This window comes from Xenia sp. Carnegie-2017, unplaced genomic scaffold (genome assembly GCF_021976095.1).
Source record: "Xenia sp. Carnegie-2017 unplaced genomic scaffold, XeniaSp_v1 HiC_scaffold_16, whole genome shotgun sequence".
Lineage (NCBI taxonomy): Eukaryota > Metazoa > Cnidaria > Anthozoa > Malacalcyonacea > Xeniidae > Xenia > Xenia sp. Carnegie-2017.
The window spans coordinates 6,801,233-6,819,258 of record NW_025813469.1 but is presented as its reverse complement, the minus strand read 5'-3'; the positions used below and the strand labels follow the sequence as shown (position 1 = coordinate 6,819,258).

Genomic DNA, 18,026 nt, shown 5'->3' with positions numbered 1-18,026 from the left:
TAATCGAATCCAAAATTCAATGCCTTAAATGCGTTTTAATTACGTATAAAATGCCTATGTTGATATCCTAGACTAAGGTATTAAAATGCTTCTATTACATATACTCATTAATTTCTAAATACAGGCTCCTTTTTTGGACTGACACTGAAAGAGCTGTTATTGAGAAGGCACACACAGATGGCCAAGAAAGAGCTATTGTCGTACAAAGAGGCATTTTATGAACCAGTAGCATTAACTCTTGACATAGAAAGGGAATTTCTTTACTGGAGTGATTTGAGAAATGGTGTCGTGGAAAGATGTAACTATGATGGCTTCCAGCAGATTGCATCTACAAATATAAGGTAACTTTGTCTGAAATATTGGCAGTGTTTACCTTATTCAGTAGCAATTTTGAACTCTAAACGAGTTGAAAAGGCCTTACTTTAAAGCTTCCTTTTTAAAGACTTCTTTTGTGCCACAAAATTATATTTTAAGATCACAGTAAATTGGCATTTGAGATATACATTCTTAATAAAGTAAATGGTTTGAACCCGGGAGTATCGTTATATGTTTGTAAATAATGATCGTCCAGGTTAATAAAGTCCTGAGAAGGACTGTTTTTGTTGTTGTTGACTGACGTTTCGACAACCTTAGCGGTAGTCATCTTCAGAGTCAAATGAGGAGTAAACGTCAGGTTAGCCGTATTTGTTATCTGGTTCTTACGTCATTGTATTGTGTGTACAGGAAATGTGTATTGTCATTGTGGATTAGTGTGAAGTGAAATATTTTATTTTTAGTTGTGATGTGTGATTTAGGTGTGACGTTTTAGTTGTAATGTGTGGGTGTCAATTGTGTATTGTCATTGTGAATTAGTTTGAAGTGTAGTGTTTTTAGTTGATCGTTTGTTTGTATTGTGAATAAGTCGTTTGTAAGGTGCCGGTAATTGCTGTGATCTGTTCAGGGGGGTTTGTTCCAAGTTGGTATACCAACTTTCTAATGTAAGCCGTTGTCTATAGTCAGTACTGTAAGTGATGCATTTTGCCGAATCCCGGTCAATGTTGTGCTTTGTGATTCGGTGATGCTCGGCAATGTGATTAGTTTTGTCTTGTTTCTTAGTAGCTCGTTTGTGCTCAGTAAGTCTTATGTTTAAGTTCCTGCCAGTTTCCCCGATATAGGAGGCGTGGCAGTCGGAGCAGTTTATTTTGTAAACTGCACCTTGTCGTTCGTTGGGTTGTTCTTTGTCCTTGTGATGATCACACATCACAACTAAAAATAAAATATTTCACTTCAATCTAATCCACAATGACAATACACATTTCCTGTACACACAATACAATGACGTAAGAACCAGATAACAAATACGGCTAACCTGACGTTTACTCCTCATTTGACTCTGAAGATGACTACCGCTAAGGTTGTCGAAACGTCAGTCAACAACAACAAAAACAGTCCTTCTCAGGACTTTATTAACCTGGACGATCATCATTTACAAACATATATACATTCTTGCTGCGATAATCCAAATTAAATCTATTCATCCAATGAAATGCATGGAACTGCTCACGGAAAAAATTGTCGACAAAACTGAAACATCTATTTCTATTTTAATGACTATTTTAGCAGAAAATGTTTAATTTTACTGGGCTATTTATCGCTTCCTTCGTCATTAACAACAAATTAAAATCGACCCATTACTCCGTCGATCCACAAATCATGTTGAGCTCTGTTTTCTGTGCGTATAAATAACAAACCACTCAAAGTTTGGGACATAAATGGCTATGCGCATAGAGCGCATGCCGAATTATAATTTATTAAATTTTTACAAAATGAACTAATTACGTTGAAATTAACGTAAGAATGCTTAAATGATTATTTTCACAGAAAAGGTTGGGGATGAAAACGCCACAAGGACTGCCTAATAGGACTCACCCCACCTCAACATGATTAGTGGACCGACGGAACATAAATTAGTAATGGACACCGACAATCATTTGTGCAATTTAATCAAACGTAATCAATATACAAATATGTTAATATGTTAATATCAAGTTTTGATAACATCGAAAACCCTTGGACGAAAAACATACTCCTCTAAACTCTGCACAGGGCACGTGTCTAATCGGCGATATAAGTTAATCTGATGGTTATAAGAATGTTTGGAATCACAAAAAGTCATCTTGAAACCAACCGTAGAGCCACCACTAGTCAACAATCTCGTCATCTGGCTAAGCTGAATGCATGATGAGGAACGGTCGCTTACTCTTATTAGGCCAATACGTAGGAATTCAAAAAAGGCTGTCGCGAACATGGTTAGAAATAAGGAAGTCATATAATCAATAGAACTATAAAATTGCACCACCCCTTTAATTCTGTGAAGGATAGGAAGAGTGATTGGTTTACAGGTATCCATTCAAGTTCCCCTTTTATTATAACCTTTCAACATTTCCTGCACCCAAAAAAACTTTGCTGGGATCGGACAGCCCAAGCAAGCGGTGACAGTAACTGAGTGAAGATACGCAGGTGTGTGCCGTTGAAGCAGCATAACAATGTAGAAACATAAATGCATTAAAAAAAGCGAAATTGCGCGGTGTTATTGGTAACGAAATAGAAGGCAAATCGAATACGCGTGTCGAAAATTGACTGTAAAGTTTCCATGCTCTTTTTTATGTTGGGATCGACGATGGCTGCAATCTTGAAGTAACCAACAAGGTAGCTATATCGACCAACTGCTTGCATGGTAAGAGCATTTCCGGTATAACCGTTGGGCATGGATGTGCCCGGCGGCGCGGCCCACTTGAATGATGTGACCTGTAAACGGGACAAACAATCAGCTAAGACATTTTTTACCCCAAGAACATGCCTCGCCCTAAACAAAATGTTATGTTGCATGCAGGCCAGCACTAGCCGACGCACAAAAACCATTACTCTTTTTTCCCGAGACGTTTTGTCTATTAGTAACTTCTACCAATGCCGCATTGTACGTAAAGAAGATGATGCGCTGGTTTTCCATGAGGAGATCCAACAGAAGGACACTAAGGACAATAGGATAAATTTCCAAGAACGTAATATTGAAGCTTTTCCATCGCTCAGGCCACTCAACATGGGACTAATATTGCCCAAAACATGACCCTCATATGACCCAAATATTGCCCAAAATCCTAAAATATACGTGCTGCATCCGTGTATAAGTTTAAGACATCGGAATCCTGCCATTTATCATGAAGATGAAACGTCCTGTCATTAAAATCGTCTAGAAAATTCTTCCAAACCTGCAAGTCTTCCTTAGCCCAAGCTCTTAGACGAATAAAATGCTTAGCTGAACGAACACCCTTCATGAGGTCAATAAGGCGACAAATAAAAGCTCGACCGGGAACAATAACAGAGCATGCGAAATTTAAAGGCCCAATGAAAGAGTGCAAGTCTCGCAACTGTACTTTCTTCCTCTGTTGAAACGATGAAACTAGGGAGTGGCATTTCGTTAATTTATCTTTGGGCAACATGTTGAATTTTTAAGTGGCGTTAGGCAACTCATTCCAAAGCTGTACTGAACATTTCAAATGTGCGACATGAATACTAGCACCCCATTGGCATGGCCTTCATATAGTAAAATTTACACATCCGGCTCCCAGCTGATGCCCAATACATTATAATCTTTCGGTCGAATAGGAATAATGCGAAAGGCATTTTTAATATCTATTTTAGCAAGAAAACAACCGGGTCCTATTTACCGAACAAGAGGTATGGCATCATCAACTCGGGCATAGTTCACTGAAGTTCTAGAGGGATATGCTCGTTGACTGATGAGCCACCTGGGAATGAGAGATGATGTACTGTCCTAACTTACCAGCTGCTTTTTTAGGAACTAATCCTATTGACGAAACCCTAAATTTAATGAATGGAGGGCAGTCAAATGGCCCCGCTAATCGGTGTGCTAATAATTCTTTAAAAAACTTTTGTTTAATAATATCCGGAATTTCGTTATCTGAAATAAAATTTTATGCATGAAAGGAAGTATGAGTGCCGCAAGAATGAAGAGAAATACCAAATTTACAACCTTGATATAGAGCATGCACTAATTCCACATCATAACCAGGTAGCAACGGTAAAAGACGATCAATTTTTACTGGTGTGCTTTTAGGACTGGTACCCGTGGAGGGACGAAAGCTACCACGGTTTGCCGGATGTGTCATGTTACATTTGTAACAAGCATGTTTGTCATTACATCTTAGGCATTCTAACCCACTTTTAAATTTATAGCAATAACCTTTGGGGATGTCCATTGCTGAGGACCGAGAAGACTGGCCTTGTTGACTTAATGATTTTTGGCTGCTAAATGTCTGAGATTTAATCCAAAGCTGCCAATGAGTGGAGCCCCAAGGCATATCATCCGATCGTGTTTGCCTTAACAACCGAAACTGTTTGTCATAATACCGCCAGTCTGCCCCACAAAACGCCAGGTCCCAAACAACCTCCCCATACTTCATTAAAAATGGGGCCTCATTTGGGAACTTTGTAGTATATACTACAAGGAAAGTCTGAAAGGCAGAAGTTCAGGACTCTATAGTTGTTATCGGACGAGATTTGTACTGGGCTCCTAAGACAATGTAGGTTGAGAGGTTGAAGTGGAAACATTAATATGCAAAATGCATGAAGAGGTGCAACAGCCAATGTATAAGCTCTATACAAACAACACCAATACATATTTTAACATTTATCGATCATTCATTACAATGAATAAACTGATTTAGTGAAGACGAAAGCAGCGAACTAAATAAATACTGTCAAGTGATGTCAAACAAGTTGTCAAGTTTAATTATGCTTCTGCAAGTGATATCAGTGCTTTTGTAATTGCACCGTGATAACTACGATAAAGGCAATACTGTCCTTGAGGGTTACAGTGAAAAACGATTTATTTGTAAAACATCTATATTTTCTGTTGCGATCTAGCGGAAGTATCTAGCTGGAAGACAAGAACCTCAAAGGTTCAGAAAAGTGAAGGACAAGAACCTCAAAGGTTCCGACACGAGTGGACATTCTGTTAAGTTATATATTCCGTGCTTGTGCCTTGGTGTAACTTATTCATCTCTACATATAACTACAACATGCCACGTGCATTTATGCGCGATTGGAATTATACAAAGTGTATCAATTTTTTCTTGGAAAAACCTATTTGCAACACATGAAGTACCGTTAAAACCACCCATGAAGGCATTATACGAATAACAAACCTGACCCCGGAAGCAATAAAACTATTATTCGCGTGGCAAATAACTCCTTTCTAAAAACGGAAAGAGGAACGGAATAGGGAATAGGAAAAACCAGGAATACTAAAAGCTGGAATATCTAAAAGCAGGAATACTAAAAGCCGGAAACTCTAAAACCAGGAATACTAAAAGCCGGAATCTCTAAAACCAGGAATACTAAAAGCCGGAATCTCTAAAACCAGGAATACTGAAAACCAGAATCCCTTAAAATCACTACTGTCAACAAAGCATCGATAAGAATTAAGAATTTAGTTTATCAAAATTATAGAATTATAACTGCATTGTACTATTTTGTTAGAGAACGAGAAGAGCGCAAATAACGATGTTGACCATATTTTTGTACGGCATTACGAGCAGTCTCGCCAATCTGAGTTGTTCAGTTTTACAATCGTTCAATGTGTTTTCACAAGCTTCATCGCTACACTTGCGTCATTAGTGCTTCTGTTGAAATTCTAATCGACGACTGAATATATGCTTTCACAGGATATGTTCTTGATTTAAATTTGTTATACTCCTCATAATGCCGTACCAAAATGTGGTCAAAATCAGTATTTGCACTCTTTTTGCTCTCCGACAAACTCGTAAAAAAGCTGTTCTATTAATATCAGTTATTGATGCTATAACTTTGATGAGCTAACCTTCTTTTCGATGCTTTGTTGACAGTAGAGATTTTTAGAGATACCTGCTTTTAGTATTCCTGTTTTTAGAGATTCTGCCTTTTAGTATTCCTGATTTTAGAGACTCCGGCTTTTAGTATGTTTGGTTTTTCCTATTCCCCTTTTCGTTCCTCATTCCGTTTCCCGATTCTCCATTTCTGGTTTTAGAAATAGCCATTTTTCCTGGATTCTTTTAAATGAAAATTCTGCATCTATTTGGAAACATTCATGTATTCAGTATACTTAAGTCTTGTATTAAAACAACATTTCTGAAAACAAGCGCTACAAAACGCAGGACATTAATAGCATAAATACATTTGGAGCTTTACCACTTATTATCATTTCGTGTGCAATCAATAAAGTATGTTTGAATAATGGTATTGTTTTGTCAGTGCTGCTAAAAATGTTCCATACTTTCTAATATGGACTATGTGGAAGATTTCAAGATTTATTCACATTCACACTCAATTGAGGGAGGCTTCAAAATCACCTTTAATTTGGAATGTTGCAACAAAAAATCTTGTCATCTATAAATGGGTGCGCAATTCTATGTTGCATTTAAAGAAGTTATGTATTTTTATTTTGTGTGTATTTAAGAGGAAATACACATTTGGTGTGGCTGTAGTTGGTTCCTACATATACTGGATGGACCATCAACGAAAGACGTTAGTCCGCGCAAACAAGGAATTTGGTAACAAACTCACGGTTCTTGACAGCAATCTTCAACCTCCATTGACCATTATTGCTGTTTTTGACCATGACAATGAAGGTAATAAATATTAAACGATGCCATCTCTGTTAACTATCGTAAAGTTTATTTTGTTCAAAGTCTTTAAGACTTTTAGGAATGTTAGAGCCAGGTGGTTGGAGCAGTTTTGAGTTACTAAGAGTGTGTTTTCTAAACAATTCATACAGGATGAGCTTCTGTTATATAGCACTTTTAATCTATAACATCCAAACAAACGTCATGCATCACACAAAAAAGGACGCAACTCAATAACTTAACTTCCATGGCTAAGATGTTCAGTAATGTTTAATTAAGCTAGTTGACGTATTGAACATGAGTAACTAAGAAAACCATACTTCCTTTTTTGTGACTGTTAATCTTTTTTGTATTCCATTATTGCATAGATCAGTCCCAATACGGAATTTATATTGCAGGTCAACATTTTAGTTGTTGCTAGTGCTAATGCCAATAGTAAATTCGCCCATTTGCTGATAATTTTTCAGTCTTGATGAATTTTTCTGTTTAAAAACTGTTTGAAAACAACAGAATTCAAAAGAATTGAGTAATAACAATATTGTCTAGACTTTGCATATCAAAGCAATCATACAGTGGCGTAAACACCCTGCATGTTTGCATGTTCTGGTCTGTATAAATTCCAGATCATCGGCTTTATTTAGAAATCAATTCATTTTAGAGTGAATGGCTTCCAAAATAGTTAATTAAATAACGTCACTATAGCCACTTTACTCATGATTGCGTTACCTTTTTCAACCGAAAAATCACATTTCGTTTGCCGTTTTGCCATACAGGTGCGAAAAGATAAATATTTACATGGCACAACAAAATTGGTTTTTGTTTTTCTTTCTTGTGAAAATTTGCATATCCTCGATAAATGATATAAATACCTCTCTGGGACGGCAGAACAACATATGAGGTGAATGGCTAAGTCTTGAATTCTGCTATAGCGTCTTAAAGAGAACACTTCAAAACAACAACTTCAGCTCAGTCTATACATCTTTTTCGTTTTGCTATTGGAAAAAAGGGGGGGGGTTTCAGCCCCCACAGCCTCCCCGGTGTCGGCGTCCATGCCTCTCCTTGGGAAACAAAGTTCATTAATTAAATAACTTATGCCGTGACTTTTTTACAGTATTAAGTACTTGCTCTAAAGTGAAAAAATGCTCTAATCTGTGTCTGTCTAAGCCTCGTGGACATACTTGTGCAAGTGTTTGCAATGGAAAACTTTATTTAAAAGGTATGCATGTATTGCTGAATTGTTACTTTTTGTACACACCTTTGTTAACAGACAATGTCTTTAATTGCTTATTTTAAAGTCTCAAAACCTATTATAAAACAAAACGTATTGCTTGAATGGATAACTGCACGCGTTTTGAAATATGGATCGCAGTAAGATGACAAAAATTACAATTTTCTTTAAAGACCTTTGTTTTGTTGATGTTTCTTTGTCTTATTATGAATAATAGTCATTAAAGCTTTAGACATACCTGGCCTCAATTCAACGCATTTTTAATTGCTCCTATGATACAACGGTTCATTGGATTATATTTTATGTATTATATGTTGAATACATTGTGAATCAGTCCAAAAATCTATAAATGTTATTATTTTTGGGATGAAGCAATGTTACATGGTATATTTGAACACAATGAAGATTTATACTTTTAACCTCTTGGAAAACAAAACTTGAGATATTTGCGCAAAGTCAAAATCAAGAGGAACAATTCAATATGTTTACATTGTCACGCGTAGACATTTTTATGATGATTAAATACTCACAATTTATTTCTAAAAGTGGATAACAAGAGAGTGTTGACAAATTGCTTCCTTGTAGATATAAAATTAAATAGTGAAATAGTTTATTTAAAATTGATATTATTTGTTTAATAATGCATTTATACAATGAGACATCTCTTACTGTTTTTTCTCTCATCATTGCAGTCACTTTTTAAAGTTTCACGTTGAAAACTTTCTGTGTTAAGTTAAGGTTAACCTTGCATTGATTCGAATTTTAATTTAATTTTTCCAATGGACATGAAACATAAATTATAGAACTTGCAATGTCTTGCGTTTTTATTCATTTCAAATTATTGTTGTTTTTGTTTTATGTTAAGATTCCTGTGAAAACCAACAATTAGAAGATGAAAATACACATCGTATGGCGACAGAAAGGTACACATTAGGAAAACTCTGCGTACATTCAAAATGATACGATACAACAATACTGTTTTACTTTCTATTCCTATACAAAAACTTTCTTAGTGTTGAAATTTCTTGAAGTATACAAACTACAATTCAAGTTGCTTTTATACAACGTTATTCTCGGAATTAAAGATGCTTTATCGAATAGACAGATCATTTTTCTTAACAATGTATCCTTCCAGAAACAACTAATAAAAACACTTACGCAAACCCAAATCTGTCCTCCATAATAAAATAACATTATTCCCTAATAATTTCTAAGTAAATAATCGATCTAACGAGTATAACCTCATATATGTATCTTATACATTTTATATGGACGCTAAACTATTTATTTGCATTGAGGTTAGCTCATAAATAAATTTCTTTCATTAGAAGTACAAAATTGAAACTTACATTAAAAATTTAAAGTCTGGAATTTTTTTCCGAGATTGAACCGAAATTTTTTGCACATATTTTACTTTTCAGGCTTGTTACTGTGCCAAATGATATAATTAAAAATTAAAAAGAAAATGAATAACTAGATAGAAAAAAACTATCTAGACGCAAGATTAATTTATAAATGAACAAAAATAACATTTAGCTAAATAGCTTGTGCGTTCATTCAATCTTAAGGGATAAAGAATCGAATACACTGATTATATAAAATATCAGCGCATTTATCTCTTGGTAAAAAAATGAATGTTTGAAAACAATGGGATGCACCATAATGATGCAGCACCGAAAGAGAATGGTCCTTGAAATTTTTGCAATAATGTTTTTTTCCAATGCTGCATAATAATACTATTTCAAAGTAAATCAACTTATAAATAGTATACGTCATAAAGATTCCAGAAAACATAGTTTTTGGATTAGATTTATGATTAAACAAACCTGGTTTCTTGTTTTTCGTAAAATACAAAGGATTCCTGAAACCTGTTTTTCATACAACAAGCAATGATAAATTTTGAGTATCTTTATTTAGGATGAATTGAAAATTATTTTCATTTTAAACCAATACAGTCAGTTAGAGTTCGTGAGTTTTTTTATCATACACACATGTATGCCGACCTTTTTCATAATTAACTCAACCATTGCTCTTATTTCTCAAATAAAATGATACATTAATTTCACTGTGCCAAGAATTAGAAATTTATTAAATTTTCTAAGTTACTTGTTTACACATTATTACTATGGAATTATTGCTACGTTTGTTTCTAAATGTTTATTTTATTAGGTGCAAATTGGATGAGCTTAATTGCACAATCTCTTCTATGAATTTATCTAAAGGTAAACAACTCTTATGTAAATACCATAGCTCTCTCATCAACACTTGAAAATGAAAGCTATGCAAGATCTTTATGTGTTTTTTTAATAAAACACAAAGTAACCCAAACTGTGTTGAATATGTCGATGGATCGAGAATAGTTTAGAACGATTTTATATATATATATATACGTGCAACGAACGTTTTGTTCATATTACTATATTTGGTATATGGTCAGCAGTGACTAATATATTTAACAAGAATGTTATTTTAAATAAATACCAACAAACTGTTTTATATTGCTCTGTGTTGTAGGAAAAAAATAGTTAGAAATTTAATATTGCTTGTTTAATAGTCAAAACGTTTGTTTCTTCTAGCCAAAGACAAGTTTTGCTAGTACTTTTATTCGCTTCAAATAGATTTAAGCTTGACAATTTTGTTTATACACTCGATAAAGGATATTCTTGGTTTTTTTGTGCTCAGAAAATATACGTATACAATTGCTTGCTATGTGATTATATATACTGATATATACACTTGCAATATATAGTTTAATGCAACGCGTCGAATTAAATCAGTTACAGAGCCGAGTTTAGTCCACTGAATTAAATTTGACAGTATAAAACGAACTTTAAAACAAGCCACTTATTCAGTTTGAATAACTACAGTTTGAATTCATACTATATGTTTTGTATATGTATTCAGGTGTTGTGCTATCTATATGGAATATTTAATGGTTAGTGAGTGTATTGTTGAGAAAGATTGAAGAATAAGTGTATTAGTGTAGCGAACTAGTTTTTTTTAGTCTTTCTCCACGAATGTATTATAACAATCGTTTAAACAATCTAACCATGGAGTAATCATTTTATTAAAGCATCGAATCTAAGAAATAGAATACTTTTTCTGGGCTGAGGCGTGCTAGCCAGGGACAAGACAAGCAGAGCTCGTTGTGGGCCTCTAATACTATGGGCCACTTACACAATAAACAAAAATCATTAAGTAAAAAATTTCAGTAAAAAAACAACAGTTAATACAAGCAGTTTATGTAGAAGAGTTGTCTCTCGTTTTACTGAGGTTTTTTGGATTTTAAACCAATCGGGATTTTTAAATGCTTTTCTTGTTATTCATCTTGAATTTGCAGCACACTCCTGTTTCCTGGTTTCTATCACTAAACTATAATAGATCGAAGGCTATAGCCTGGGCCACACTATCGTCTATATTGACGAAAACGAAAACGAAATGAAAATTCGTGCACGAAATGCATGCCAGACACGATGAAAAATTTCAAGCATGTTTGCAAACCAAAACATTATTGGCCAATAAGCAAGCGGCATTTTTGACGGATTAGAAACAATGGCGATCTCTAAAAGAAAAAGATTACTTCTTCTTAAGAAAAAGTTACTGCTAAAATGTTTAAAAAGTAATGGAAATGAATGATTTGATATAAAAAGTTTGTCGGCGGACTATCAATAATACTCACTATCCCACGCCAAGTCCGTAGTTTTATTAAATTCATCTAAAACATCTTGCCAGTGATTTCTTTTCTTGTTCCTCGAGTCCTTATAATCCGGGTGACTTTTATCATACAAAATTGGTTTTTCTCGCATCAGATTTATCAAAACCTCTTGCCACTCCGCCATGTTTGAGAACAAAGTCTGATATTATCAAGATATTTTTAGCCAATAGTATGCGTTCTCGTTGACGAAAAAGGTCAAAAGTTCAACCCTTCTAATATGAACGAAAACGAAATTTTCGTCGAGTTTTCGTTCAAAATTTTCGTTGCGGAAGTTTTCGTTCTAATTTTCGTCGATATGGTGGCCTAGGCTTATCTGTTATAGAATAGCTTAATATTTTTGAATCCAAAATTAACCTCCAAACACTGAGGCCGTAACCCACGGGACGTTTTTAAGAGACAGAAATATTTTTCCATCCTGATTTGCCTAAATGGTAGATAACGCATTCATTTTTTCTGAAGGCAGCATTCATTTTCTTGCAACAGTTAATTTCAGCAATAGCAGGAAAAAAAGTCATAAAATTTTTTATGTTTCATATTGTACAGAAGTTTTGTCTTTTTAGGAGTGATGAATATCAAAGTTTTCATTGCCACTGGAGTTGTAACTTTTCTGTTCATTATGGCACTGTTGTGTTTTTTAGTTCTTGGTTACAGGTATGCATATTTATAAATATGACAATAATTTAGGAAGTTTGTTATCGGGACAAACTTTGTTTGTGTTGTAAAAAAATCACCTATGCCCTGCCGAGTTCTTTTGAAATTAAAATTGCGAACAAAAGAAATCAGTAGGGCAGACCTGAATTTATGAATATTTTGCCCCCCTCCAAAAAAAAGCATTATAGTTTTGCCCCTTGTGTTATAGGTATCTGCAAAGCTATGGAAATAGCAAAATCAGTTATCATATAAAAAACTTTTTTCTTTTTTTAAGAAAAATAATCCTCAATTTGACAAACAAATCTTTATATGTTTGTAAATGATGATCGTCCAGGTTAATAAAGTCCTGAGAAGGACTGTTTTTGTTGTTGTTGACTGACGTTTCGACAACCTTAGCGGTAGTCATCTTCAGAGTCAAAATGAAGATGACTACCGCTAAGGTTCGTAAACAAATCAAATCAACTTCTTCAGGACTTTATTAACCTGGACGATCATCATTTACAAACATTACTCCCAGGTTCAAACCATTTACTTTAAACAAATCTTTCTCGTTTGAAAATTTTTTCTTAAGAATAATTTCCTTAACAAAACAAGAAAAATTTCATGCCGTTCTCCCAAGCCAGAATATCTTATTTCTAGAAAATAGTTCTCAAATCAAGCATAATTTTTATTACAATAATAATGAAAGCAATGTCATTAAAACAAATACTTAGATACATCATGTTCTTTGTAAACAACAACATTCATAAACGACTTAATGAAATGGCTTTGGTCTGTATGACTTGCTTCTACGTTTTAACTTTAATCGACACAACACTCTTTTTTTCTTTCTCTTTCTTCGGCATTACGTTTCATTGCAAGAAAAATAAACTATCAAAATGATGGCATCCAAATGTATTCATATGTGAAATTGCAGAAAAGAATTATTTTATATATGTACGAAGTTTTTATCTCCAATCGCATACGTGCAATAATCATATAAATCTGCATCTGATTTAAATGACGAATGCTAATTAACTGATTTGCAGCAAGCTAGCTTGGCTCTCAGCACACCATGTTGTTTTCTCATAAAAATTTGTAATGAGTGTGGGCTTTAATACATGCATGTATCTCAAAAATATTTTCAAAAATTTGAAACAGAAATCTCATACTTACAGCGTATTAGCGCTCATTGCAAAAAATATGTGTTTACCTACAATGTAGGTACTACATGGAAAACAATCTAAACAGGAAACAGAAAGACCTAACACCATATAGTGTAACTTATGCGAAGACAAAGGAATAATAGGGTAAGACAATTTAAAAATTCATGAATCATATAAGCCTTCTTGCAAAGAAAATATCGAGGCGATGTTTGGCACAATGAATAAAGAATTTATTATATGGCATTATTTGACCTGAAAGGAGCTTTCCTTCTTTTCGTGTCCTTGCTGTTTTGCTAGGATCGGCATTCACTCCTAGTTTTGTAAGTAACTAATAAATCCTGTGAATTGTTGTTATCTGTATATAAGAAACTCACATTTTGAGTGGCTCTTTCTTTGACTAAAATTTTGTATGCTTTGTTCTTCTTTCCTTTATTCGTTCTACAAAGCGATTGGTTTTGCTTTTTATGGACTTTATTAACACTTATGCATAAAATTGCAGGAAAAGTAATGGACCGGCAAAATATTTCCGGCTAATCAAAGCGCGCTATTTCACAGGAAGTAGTTATATTGACCTTTATCATACGGGTATTGAAATTTAAATGCGCAACAAAACAGTGAAATAAAACTCACATTCATAAAATTTTCGAGCACCTGATTGGATATATCATTTTCTTCACTAGTGAAAAACGTCATATCTGCATTCTGATTGGATACACCATTTTTTGTGTAATATTTTCCATAGGAATTTTGCAGTGTTGGGGTGAGTGGCGAAAATTCACACGAGTCAGTCAATCAGTCATAGTTTAAACTTTCTGGGGGTGTCTGGCAACAATGCTCATTTTGTGTTTAATGATTTTGTAAGATATTTATCAGTTTTTCAGCGATTATCAAAAGAGCGTTTAACACCAACTTTAACTCACATTTACTAAGACATTTATTTATTTGCTACATTTTAAACTAACAATTTATGTAAATATATAAATTTAATTTAATGCGTTATAAAAGTGTATCTCCCCTGTTTTACCCCCAGCAGCTCTATTTCTTTGAAGAAATATCTAAATGGGCATGTGCCATTTTTATGCAAACTGTTTAATGAATTGTATAGCAAGAGTGAAGTAAGGGAAATGGAATATTCCGAAATCAAAAAAATTGTTTTAACTATAACGCTTTTCCTTAATGCTGGCACTGATGACAAATATTTTCAAGATTTTGTAAGCTCGAGTTTTATATAGAATGAGAAGAATATTGGTATTCGCTGTATTTTCCAAGAACTTGGCTACCTTTTTTATTTACCAACCTGCTCTGAACTTCTGGTCTAACTACACTCGCACACTGCGTGTTGGTTAATTGGTCTTAAGCATACGACAGTAAAATTGAATGTTGCGCACACATCTGCTTCGGTAAGGGCCTGAGTGTATGGAGGCGAGCTGGCCTGGATAGCGAGCTAGCCCGATGATTTCAAGGGATTGAAAGGAGCCAAAACCTCAATGTTGAAAATTACAACTGTTAGCGAAGCACCACACGTCACTCCGGGTATAATTCACAAATTACGGCAAATTGGTTGTTTCAATTTTAAATGTTTTGAGAAGTTATTAAATCAGAATATTGTGAAATTGCTTGATACATTTTGTCTGATGATAAATATTGAATCGTTTCCATTGCCAAAATCATTTAACGCTTGGCTGAATCCCATGTAATCAGCGCCTAAGGAACATTTTGCAGAAATAATGTGCACTATTATTGTCCTTGAAGAAAGCATCAATTGTGGAATACTTTAGAACAATATAAGAAAGTCATGCACGACTGTATGACTTTGTCGACTTTCATGTAATCGCTATGAAAGTGTAAATACGAAATGAACGTTCATTCACCCAAACTTGCCGAAAACTGGACTCTTCACCAACTGATGCAAATTGCACGACGTAAATATTTATCGAACATCGTTGCATTTTAATACTCGTTGCCTTATTGTTTAATGAGGCGAAAAAAATATCGCTAAAAAATATCGCAAACAAAGCATTTTGTTCTTCTGAACACATGAGCTTCATATATGTGTCAGAAGAATCATAAAACAGCACTTCTCGAAATGCATTTCATTTTAGCATTTTTTGAAACGCCAAGGTTCGTTACTAAGCATTCTTGGAACTAATTTTATTTGCCTTGTTTCATAACATATTTCTAAGAAACTTTGCACTATCCTTGGATCCCTAGTTTCCACTAGTGACAAAATGCATATCAAGTTTATCACGAATGGTGAACAGCATTAAAATCAAACAAAAAAACAATGTTTTTTGAGTTCATTTATCAATCGCCTTGCAATTTGCCAAGACACTATCCGTCAGCGAATTCATTATAGGTGTAAGAAAAATGATTCAAACAGCACGACATTGGATATCTTCAGTAATTTTCATCATCGAAACGTAACTTTCGAAGCATATACAATATTCCAGTCAAGCAATTTAATAAATATACAAGCAAGTTTATTACGCTTCCTTCCGAAAGAATAAAAAGTAAACAACAAACCAAAGTACTTCGTAAGAGAAGAATTGCCTTTCATAATGTTAAGACAGACGCAGCAGAAAAAATAGTTATTCCCGATGAACAATTTATTTGTGTTATATTTTTTTATGCAAATTAGGTCATTGTTTCGAAGCGTTTGAATTGTGTCCAGGAATGTATTGCTATCGCTAATTGGGAGGCTCTTATTCATGTATGCATGTTATAAATCCGTAGATAACAATACATTTCAAAGATATTAACTCAGCATATCATGCATATATGAATAAGAGGCCCTACCCCAATTAGCGATAGCAATACATCCCTCATTGTGTCTATCGTGGCTATTACTTCAACGACAAATTGCACTACAAAAATTCAATGCTCGTATGGTAAAAAGATCACTTCATGGCTGGTTTGTTTGTACAATTTTAATTATGCACTCGTTGAGAAGGATTGAAAAAAACTCGTTCGCTGCGCTCACTCGTTTGTTTTCAATTCTTCTCAACTCGATATAAAATCATTCACACTCACCAAGCATGACGTAATCTATTATTAGCGCCTGCTTGAACTCTCATGCATAAATTTAACATTGCAAAAAACTTAATGTTAAAAAATGTCAGAGGAAGTCTTTTTATGTAAACCAAGTGGTAAAGCCAGCCCAATTATTTAGTCCTGCTATGTAAATTTTTTATGTGTCCACTAACTGGAAAAATATCAGATGACAAATAAATGAATTTTGCATAGCAAAACTAAAAAAATCAGGCTGTCTTCGCTACTGTACAAATCAACATAACTTTTACAAGAAACAAAAACTGTTAACATCGTTAATACAAATTTCAAAGTTTAACTGATTAATGCACTCGTCTGAGTGCATTAATTTTCCATTTAAGTTAATACTAAATTCGTATCATAAAACTTTCTTCCTTATACATAGCTTCAAAAATGAAGATTAAAATTAAAAATTGATACAAAGACTTAACAAGTGTTTGTGGCACAATTTAGTTTTGATTTATGTGCAACATTATTACGAGGAGAATCTGAAACTTGTCGTGCACAGGAGAACGTTGACAAGCAGGAAAGAAGTGTTTTAAGCATAAAAAGTGAAAATTTTTTTTTTCTCAATAAACAATAAACAAACATGAAATTAACAAGAAGAAATGAATAAGTTTGAATTTCTCTTATTTCAGGTCATCGACAATCAAAATTCAAAACATTTTAGTTTCCTTAACTTTTCATGCCAGTGACGCGACAAGAGAGAAATGGAGTTAATGGTCTTAAATAAAAAACATAATCATTGAAGAATGTGTAATATATAAATAGATAAATATAACACTATAAAAATTCTGAACAATATATATCATGATTCAAAATTCGACGAATTAGTTGCATTACTTCCTGTTATGCAAGCTGATGCAGTAATAGTTACCGAAACTTCGTTTAATAGTGACATTCCAATAATAACCTTGTTTCAAAAAGTGGTTATAATCTTTATAGTAAAGATCGCTTAAACCACCGAGGAGGAGGCGTTAGCATATACTTATCCGAATTCTCTCAAGCCCAACACCGTTTTGTCCTTGAAGATGATAAATTTGAATGTCTGCGGCTATAACATGCCTTTTTCGTCTACCTTGACCTCTTGGTGGCATAGAAATTTGCGTCGTCTATCATCTACCTGGCATCCACCAATGCAAAGATCTACTTGTAAAGAATACCTTTCCTCCTCTATTTACTTCCTGAGAAACGAATACACCAATTGTGTTTTTTCCTCCTTGGCGTTTTAATGACGTAAACGTTTTCACTTTATTAACTCACAACAATTTAAAGTTGGCTTTAAAAGCCACACTGAGGCGCAAAGTCCAGGACATACGCATTTGGAGGTGGGCGTCAACCTGTTGTTTGTTTATTGAAACGGTCCAAAACAATGGACATATGCATAATGACGCCAGAAAGCTGAAGCACGCAGTACGTTGTGATCTTAGCAGTCACGCAAAAGTAAACATTGCAATATGGCTACTATTGACAGTTAGTATACTGTTGATTTTTGCCGTGTTTTAAACGCTTTAAATTTAACAAATACTTTGATTCTTTCATAAACTCCTGCACTGGTTATCAAGGTCTTGATTGTC

General features: G+C 34.1%; 2 protein-coding genes across 5 annotated transcripts in view; both read left to right on the top strand.

The window, feature by feature from the left end:
• The window catches only part of LOC124435936 (low-density lipoprotein receptor-related protein 4-like), a 38,455-nt gene extending 37,923 nt beyond the window's left edge, over nt 1-532 (top strand). Inside the window, exon 28 of the mRNA XM_046985867.1 lies at nt 125-532. Coding sequence (XP_046841823.1) covers nt 125-221 — 97 coding nt within the window. The 3' untranslated portion in view covers nt 222-532. The remainder of the gene's footprint in view (nt 1-124) is intronic.
• LOC124437625 lies at nt 275-17,275 on the top strand. 4 transcript variants are annotated; one of them, XM_046987593.1, is made up of 8 exons: nt 275-341; nt 6,497-6,668; nt 7,774-7,878; nt 8,756-8,813; nt 10,060-10,112; nt 12,166-12,256; nt 13,460-13,545; nt 17,088-17,275. In XM_046987593.1, exons 2-7 carry the CDS (start codon nt 6,545-6,547, stop codon nt 13,539-13,541), a joined length of 513 nt encoding a protein of 170 aa, XP_046843549.1. In that variant the 5' UTR covers nt 275-341; nt 6,497-6,544; the 3' UTR covers nt 13,542-13,545; nt 17,088-17,275. The 4 variants fall into 4 exon arrangements, 3 of the variants coding, with proteins under 3 accessions (XP_046843549.1, XP_046843551.1, XP_046843550.1); XM_046987595.1 differs by lacking the exon at nt 13,460-13,545; XM_046987594.1 differs by lacking the exon at nt 17,088-17,275 and having other exon boundaries at nt 13,460-13,732.
• The last annotated feature ends 751 nt before the right edge of the window (nt 17,276-18,026 follow it).

Bases quoted from the DNA above. Each gene is read 5' to 3' on its own strand.
- LOC124437625 (XM_046987595.1), top strand. From the start codon at position 6,545: ATGGACCATCAACGAAAGACGTTAGTCCGCGCAAACAAGGAATTTGGT. The intron at 8,814-10,059 runs GTACACATTAGG...TTATTTTATTAG, and splicing joins CATCGTATGGCGACAGAAAG to GTGCAAATTGGATGAGCTTA. The intron at 10,113-12,165 runs GTAAACAACTCT...TTGTCTTTTTAG, and splicing joins TTCTATGAATTTATCTAAAG to GAGTGATGAATATCAAAGTT.